Source organism: Oncorhynchus mykiss, chromosome 15 (assembly GCF_013265735.2).
Source record: "Oncorhynchus mykiss isolate Arlee chromosome 15, USDA_OmykA_1.1, whole genome shotgun sequence".
Lineage (NCBI taxonomy): Eukaryota > Metazoa > Chordata > Actinopteri > Salmoniformes > Salmonidae > Oncorhynchus > Oncorhynchus mykiss.
The window spans coordinates 8,621,228-8,629,462 of NC_048579.1; the positions used below are offsets into that span (position 1 = coordinate 8,621,228).

At 41.0% G+C, this 8,235-nt stretch overlaps 1 protein-coding gene across 2 annotated transcripts in view; it reads right to left on the bottom strand.

Annotated features, from left to right (window-relative positions):
- Positions 1-4,967, bottom strand: part of LOC110489554 (U2 snRNP-associated SURP motif-containing protein) — a 28,701-nt gene extending 23,734 nt beyond the window's left edge. For both annotated transcript variants that reach the window (XM_036945718.1, XM_036945717.1), the window contains exons 1-5: positions 4,878-4,967; positions 4,006-4,104; positions 3,570-3,681; positions 644-783; positions 470-540 (exon numbers count right to left, since the gene is read on the bottom strand). In XM_036945718.1, coding sequence (XP_036801613.1) covers positions 470-540; positions 644-783; positions 3,570-3,681; positions 4,006-4,104; positions 4,878-4,922 — 467 coding nt within the window. In that variant the 5' untranslated portion in view covers positions 4,923-4,967. The remainder of the gene's footprint in view (positions 1-469; positions 541-643; positions 784-3,569; positions 3,682-4,005; positions 4,105-4,877) is intronic.
- Positions 4,968-8,235: the final 3,268 nt, after the last annotated feature.

An 8,235-nucleotide genomic window follows, 5' to 3' on the forward strand; every position in this document is an offset into this window, starting at 1 on the left:
TAATAGGATGTCGGTGGGCCGGAGCCGGGAGGGTCGTCAGCGCAATGGGGGACACCTGTGCTTGGGTGTGTCCCAGGATAAATACACCTCGTCCCCATTCACTGAGGAGACTCTCTCCATGCAGACACACCTGGGCCTGGGTGTGTCCCAGGATAAATACACCTCGTCCCCATTCACTGAGGAAACTCTCTCCATGCAGACACACTGATAGATTTAGGTTGTGGCGTTTTTGTGGCTGTTTTGTTTGTTTGCGTTGGCACCTTTTTAACACCCCTCATAGTCACATTTATACACGCAAACACTCACTTACACTACTGATTACTGACACCATTGTTAATTGTATTTAGTTTACTTTAGTTAATAATTATTTTGTTATTCCTTATCTCCACGTTGTCTCCCTTTTTGTGACGAACTTCGAGCCGGTTCGTGACAACATGGAGCATAAGACGAGGGATGTGAAATTGCTTACTGTTTCAGTTCTTCTTTAAAGAGCTCTAGGTTGCTTTTCTTCTTTCCCTTTTCAGTTGTTTTCTTCAGTGTCTGAAAAGTATTTTTTTTTAAGTTTATTTTTCTTCATTTTTGAAGAAGCCAGTAAAAGGACTACCTATTTTGGTTAATAAATGCTTGTTGCAATAATACATACATGTTTTTTATCTAATGTTAAAAATTGTGGAGGGATATCCAAAGGCAGGAAGCTGCTTTTCGCTGGTGCTGCTGCTGTTGTTTCGAAGCGAGACTTGGGTTTATACAGCTTGCCCTTCTTGTCATCGGAAGCAGCCTCCTCTGTAGGAAAAAGCATACAGTATGTCAACACGAGAGATAGTCTAGTTTTTTTTTTACTAGAATGTACAATACAATACCTCACAACTGTATTTATCCAATACACAGAGACAATGGAAAATGGTCATTTGACTCCCCAACGTACAGTTGAAGTCGGAAGTTTACATACATACATACAGGTGTGAGTCATTATAACAAATTTATTGTTAACAAACTAGTAACCATCTGTCTTCACTAGGTTATGTGGGACGTTAGCGTCCCACCTCGTCAACAGCCAGTGAAACTGCAGGGCGCCAAATTCAAAACAACAGAAATCCCATAATTAAAATTCCTCAAACATACAAGTATTTTACACCATTTTAAAGATACACTTGTTGTAAATCCAGCCACAGTGTCCGATTTCAAAAAGGCTTTACGACGAAAGCAAACCAAACGATTATGTTGGGTCAGAGCCAAGTCACAGAAAACCACGACCATTTTTCCAGGCATAGAGAGGAGTCACAAAAAGCGGAAATAGAGATAAAAATAATCACTAACCTTTGATGATCATCAGATGACACTCATAGGACTTCATGTTACACAATACATGTATGTTTTGTTTGGTAAAGTTCATATTTATATCCAAAAATCTCAGTTTACATTGGCGCGTTACGTTCAGTAGTTCCAAAACATCCGGTGATTTTGCAGAGAGCCAGATCAATTTACAGAAATACTCATAATAAACATTGATAAAAGATACAACTGTTTTGCATGGAATTTTAGGTCCTCTTCTCCTCAATGCAACCGCTGTGTCAGATTTCAAAAAAGCTTTACGGAAAAAGCAAACCATGCAATAATCTGAGTACAGCGCTCAGACAACAAATCAAGCCAAACAGATATCCGCCATGTTGGAGTCAACAGAAGTCAAAAATGGCATTAGAAATATTCACTTACCTTTGATGATCTTCATCAGAATGCACTCCCAGGAATTCCAGTTGCACAATAAATATTTGTTTTGTTTGATAATGTCCATCATTTATGTCCAAATACCTCCTTTTTGTTCGCGCGTTTAGCCCAGTAATCCAAATTCATGACACGTGATCACTAGAAGCAGAAAGTTCCGTTACAGTCCGTAGAAACAGGTCAAATGAAGTATAGAATCAATCTTTAGGATGTTTTTTAACATAAATCTTCAATAATGTTCCAACCAGAGAATTCCTTTGTCTGTAGAATTTGTCTGTGAGCTAACTCTCACGTGAACAAGCATGGCCAGCTCGTTCCTCTCTGGCAGACCTCTGACTCATTCCCCTCTCATCAGAGTCGAAGCCTTAAACAAGGTTCTAAAGACTGTTGCCATCTAGTGGCCTCAGGAAGTGCAATATGACCCCATAGACACGGTGCATTCGATAGGCCAAGAGTTGTTATTGTTATTCATATTTGTCCACTACCCTAGAGAAGTTATTTCACTTAAAATGCACTGTATCACAATTCCAGCAGATCAGAAGTTTACATACACTAAGTTGACTGTGCCTTTAAACAGCTTGGAAAATTCCAGAAAATTATGTCATGGCTTGAGAAGCTTCGGATTGGTTAATTGACATCATTTGAGTCAATTGGAGTTGTACTTGTGGATGTATTTCAAGGCCTACCTTCAAACTCAGTGCCTCTTTGCTTGACATCATGGGAAAATCAAAAGAAATCAGCCAAGACCTCAGATTTTTTTTGTAAACCTTCACAAGTCTGCCTCATCAATGGGAGCAATTTCCAAACCCCTGAAGGTACCACGTTCATCTGTACAAACAATAGCACGCAAGTATAAACACCATGGGACCACGCAGCCGTTATACCACTCAGGAAGGAGATGCGTTCTGTCTCCTAGAGATGTACGTACTTTGGATGCGAAAAGTGCAAATCAATTCCAGAACAGCAAAGGACCTTGTGGAGATGCTGGAGGAAACGGGTATAAACGTATCTATATCCACAGTAAAACAAGTCATATATCAACATAACCTGAAAGGCCGCTCAGCAAGGAAGAAGCCACTGCTCCAAAAGTGCCATAAAAAAAGCCAGACTACGGTTTGCAACTGCACATGGGGACAAAGATCGTACTTTTTGGAGAAATGTCCTCTGGTCTGATGAAACAAAAATAAAACTTTTTGGCCATAATGACCATCATTATGTTTGGAGGAAGTTAAAGCTTGCTCGCAAATGGGTCTTCCAAATGGACAATGACCCCAAGAATACTTCCAAAGTTGTAGCAAAATGGCTTAAGGACAACAAAGTCAAGGTATTTGAGTGGCCATCACAAAGCCCTGACCTCAATCCCATAGAAAATGTGCGGGCAGAACTGAAAAACGTGTACGAGCAAGGAGGCTGACAAAACTGACTCAGTTACACCAGTTCTGTCAGGAGGAATGGGCCAAAATTCACCAAACTTATTGTGGGAAGCTTGTGGAAGACTACTATAAACATTTGACCGTAGTTAAACAATTTAAAGGCAATGCTACCAAATACTAATTGAGTGTATGTAAACTTCTGACCCACTGGGAATGTGATGAATGAAGTAAAAGCTGAAATAAATCATTCTCTCTACTATTCCTCTGACATTTAACATTCTTAAAATAAAGTGGTGATCCTAACTGACCTAAGACCTTTTACTGGGATTAAATATCAGGAATTGTGAAAATCTGAGTTTAAATGTATTTGGCTGAGGTGTATGTAAACTTCTGACATCAACTGTATCTACACATTTAATATTTAGCTAAAAATTTCCCTGATAGTTTTGTGCAGTTTGAGTTGGTTCTACTTACCTTTAGTTGCATTAGCAATGCCTCCCCGGACAAAGGCCTTGACCTTGCCCTCTCCTCCCTCGAACGCAGCCAGGAACTCTTCATAGATCTCTGCAGCTGCCCGCTCATCCTCCTGCCAAGGACCAGACCATCAACATATCTCACAATACCAGAGCACTTGTCCAATAATAAATACTTATTGTACTTTCTGCTGCAAAAACGTTTGCTACTGTTTTCTCTAATATACACGACACTGATTCAACAATCTAATTTAAACACAAACAGTTAAGGCTACAGGAATCCATTTTGGAATGATCAAGTTTATCGAAAATGCAAGGTGCATTAGGATGTTGCCCAAAACAAACACGAGGGCATATCCAGATTTCAATTTGATCCCTTGTTTGGGCCACAACTTGTAACTTGTAACATGAAATACATTTTTGACACTTATATTTACCTTTTTTTTTATTTCCTCTTGTTCCTTCTTGCTTAGGGTCCTCTTGGGCACGACCGTTTTGCCAATGCTGAAGGACTTCAACTTGCTCTCTAGTAGCGCCTACAAATGTAAATAAAAGACAACCCTCGATAGCTAAAGAATTGAATACACTCACATGTCTCATTACAATAACAGTTAAGAGATTACTAATTTGTGCATTTTCCTTGAGGTTGCACGCTGACCTGACAGACACAGTTGTGAAACAGCCAGCTTACAGTATGCTAACTGGTGAAATGACAGGTTGTTGCTAGCTAGCTGCTAGCTAATAGCCAACTGGGTATTTCCTAATACTGTGGATAGTATTGATGTGTTGTTGAATTGGAATGATCGAAATGTTGAGTTTGTCAGTAGCTTAGCTAACTAAGGTAGTTAATCACAGCCTGTCAGGAGGCCTACGGCGGGTCCAATGATTTTTGTCCACCAGCTACAGCCTCAAAACGGCAAAGGACTAGTGGAGGCTATTGTTAGCTAGCTAGTATTTATTTATTCACCACGCTGGTACAACAACCAAAAACAAGCACCAACTCACAGCAACTAGCTAAATGGAGCCAAATGCTATAATAGTAATCAGCTAACTCGGTAAACACATGGCGAAATCAGTCCAATGTTTGAAAACAGGAAAAATACCGGTGTATCAGGCCCTTACAGTAGCTAGCTAGCTAGCTAGCTAGCGTTAATTAGCTAAGTGGTCGTTTCGTACACAAACGCCCCTTATAATTAGGAACACGTATGGCAATAACTGCACAACGTTTATAACCACACAAACTACAATAGACCGTTCGTATAGAGTTTAATTGCCAATGCATCAAGTAAATGTCGATTAATAAATTCACCTTTGCGCTAGATTTCTGCGAACCACCTGGCGTTCGGTCCGCCATCTTGGTTGTGCTAACTCTAATCAATTACCGATTTTGGGATACTTTTTTTTTTACCTAGTCCAAAATAGTCGAATATAGAAATATCGATGACTGTTTGCATGGCTTTGTTGTGGTTTGAATGGCCTACTACCTAAATGGTGGCCTTGCAATAATACGCTTCTGGATAAAAAACAACAACAACTAGAACTGTTAATTAATCATCCAACTGTAAATCACAGTCGTGATTTCTTTTTTGTAGGGTTGGTGCCTACTCCATATTTAAATCCAGTGGTGTAAAGTACTTAAGTATATTTTAGCAATTACAATTACTTTTGATACTTACGTATAATTAAAACCCAATAATTTTAGACTTTTACTCAAGTAGTATTTTACTTGGTGACCTTCACCTTTACTTTAGTAATTTTCTATTAAGGTATCTTTACTTTTACTCAAGTATGATAGTTGAGTATTTTATTCACCACGGTTTAAATTGCATTACCCAACTTGTCTATTGACGACCTGGCTTTTCAAGCCAAAATCACACATTCAGACAACCTGAAAACATGTATTGGAGAAGCGATGCTTCATTTGCTACACCAGATGGAGCCATTTATAGCCAAACCTCTGTGTGTGTGTGTGTGTGTGTGTGTGTGTGTGTGTGTGTGTGTGTGTGTGTGTGTGTGTGTGTGTGTGTGTGTGTGTGTGTGTGTGTGTGTGTGTGTGTGTGTGTGTGTGTGTGTGTGTGTGTGTGCGTGCGTGTGTGTGTGCGTGTGTATGTGTTAAAAGATCTAAAATTTGACCAACTTTTATCTAGGGCTTTAGTGTTGTGAGAATTAGAGTTAGAATTACATTCAAGATTAGGGTTCGTTTTAGGGTTTAGGAGCTAGGGTTCGTTTTAGGGTTTAGGAGATAGGGTTAATTTTAGGGTTTAGGAGCTAGGGTTCGTTTTAGGGTTAGGAGCTAGGGTTAATCTTAGGGTTAGGTTTAGGGTTAAGGTTAGGTTTAGGGTTAGGGTTAGGGTTAGGTTTAGGGATAGGGTTAGGTTTAGGGTTAGGGTTAATGTTAGGTTTAGGGTTAAGGTTAGGTTTAGGGTTAATGTTAGGTTTAGGGTTAAGGTTAGGTTTAGGGTTAGGGTTAGGTTTAGGGTTAGGGTTAATGTTAGGTTTAGGGTTAAGGTTAGGTTTAGGGTTAATGTTAGGTTTAGGGTTAAGGTTAGGTTTAGGGTTAATGTTAGGTTTAGGGTTAAGGTTAGGTTTATGTTATGTTATTGTGAATTGGAAACATCTAGGAGAAACAACGGCTCAGCTGTGAAGTGGTAGGCCACACAAGCTCATAGAACGGGACCGCCGAGTGCTGTAAAACGTAGCATGTAAAAATGGTCTTTCCTCGGTTGCAACACCCACTACTGAGTTCCAAACTGCCTCTGGAAGCAACTGTGTTTGTTGGGAGATTCATGAAATGGATTTCCATGGCCGAGCAGCCGCATACAAGCCTAAGATCACCATGTGCAATGACAAGCGCCGGATGGTGTGGCATAAACCTCGCCGCCATTGGACTCTGGAGCAGTGGAAACGCTTTCTCTGGAGTGATGAATCACGCTTCACATTCTGGCAGTCCAGCAGACAAATGTAGATTTGGTGGATGCCAGGAGAACGCTACCTGTCCCAATGCATAGTGCCAACTGTAGAATTTGGTGGAGGAATAATGGTCTGGGGCTATTTTTCATGGTTCGGGCTAGGCCCCTTAGTTCCAGTGAAGGCAAATCTTAATGCTACGGCATACAATAACATTCTAGACGATTCTGTGCTTCCAACTTTGTGGCAACAGTTTGGGTAAGGCCCTTTCCTGTTTCAGCATGACAACGCCCCCGAGGTCCATACAGAAATGGTTTGTCGAGATTGGTGTGGAACAACTTGACTGGCCTGCACAGAGCCCTGATCTCAAACCCATCAAACACCTTTGGGATGAATATGAACACCGACTGCGAGCCAGGCCTAATCGCCCAACATCAGTGCCCGACCACACTAGGGCTCTTGTGGCTGAATGGAAGCAAGTCCCTGCAGCAATGTTGCAACATCTAGTGGAAAACCTTTCCAGAAGAGAGGAGGCTGTTATAGTAGCCAAGGGGGGGGAACGACTCCACATGAATGCCCATGAATTTGGAATGAGATGTTTGACGAGCAGGAGTCCACATACATTTGGTCATGTATTGTAGTTGGGGTGATTGATTGAGGTAATATGTACATAGGTATGTACGTAGGTAGGGGTGAAAGCAGAAAGTCCAGGTACCCATTTGATTAATAACTATGCAGCAGTCTTATTTATGGCTTTGGGATAGAAGCTGTTCAGGAGCATTTTGGTCCCAGACAGACTAAGACTTGGGTGGATTCTGGCCATTTTTAGGGCCTTCAATTTTTAGAGGCTTTTTTAGGACCTTCCTCTGGTATAGAGGATACATATGGTGTACTGTTCGTATGGTGCATAAGGGCACATTTTGGAATATGTACTGTAAATACTGTAACATACAGGGCATTCAGAAAGTATTCAGACCCCTTCACTTTTTCCACATTTTATTCCACTACAGACTTATTCAAAATTTGATTTTTAAAAAAAATAAACATCTTCATCAATCTACACACACCCCATAATAACAATTCAAAAACAGGTTTTAATTTTTTTTGCGCAAATGTATTAAAATTATAAAACAGAAATACCTTATTTACACAAGTATTCAGACCCTGTGCTATGAGACTCAAAATGGAGCTCAGGTACATCCTGATTCCATTGATCATCCTTGAGATGTTTCTACAACTTGATTCGTGTCCACCTGTTGAAAATTCAATTGACTGGACATGATTTGGAAAGGCACACACCTGTCTATATAAGTTCCCACAGTTGACAGTGCATGTCAGAGCAAAAACCAAGCCATGAGGTCAAAGGAATTGTCCGTAGAGCTCCTAGCTCCTGGGGAAGGGTACCAAAAAATGTCTGCAGCATTGAAGGTTCTCAAGAACACAGTGGCCTCCGGCATTCTTAAATGGAAGAAGTTTGGAACCACCAAGACTCTTCCTAGTGCTGGCCTCCCAGCCAAATTGAGCAATTGGAGGAGAAGGGCGTTTGTCAGGGAGGTGACCAAGAACCCAATGGTCACTCTGACAGAGCTCCAGAGTTCCTCTGTGGAGATGGGAGAACCTACCAGAAGGAAAACCATTTCTGCAGCACTCCACCAATCAGGCCTCTATGGTAAAGTGGACAGACGGAAGCCACTCCTCAGTAAAGGCACATGACAGCCCGCTTGGAGTTTGCATACTGGTGGCAGCCTCATGCTGTGGGT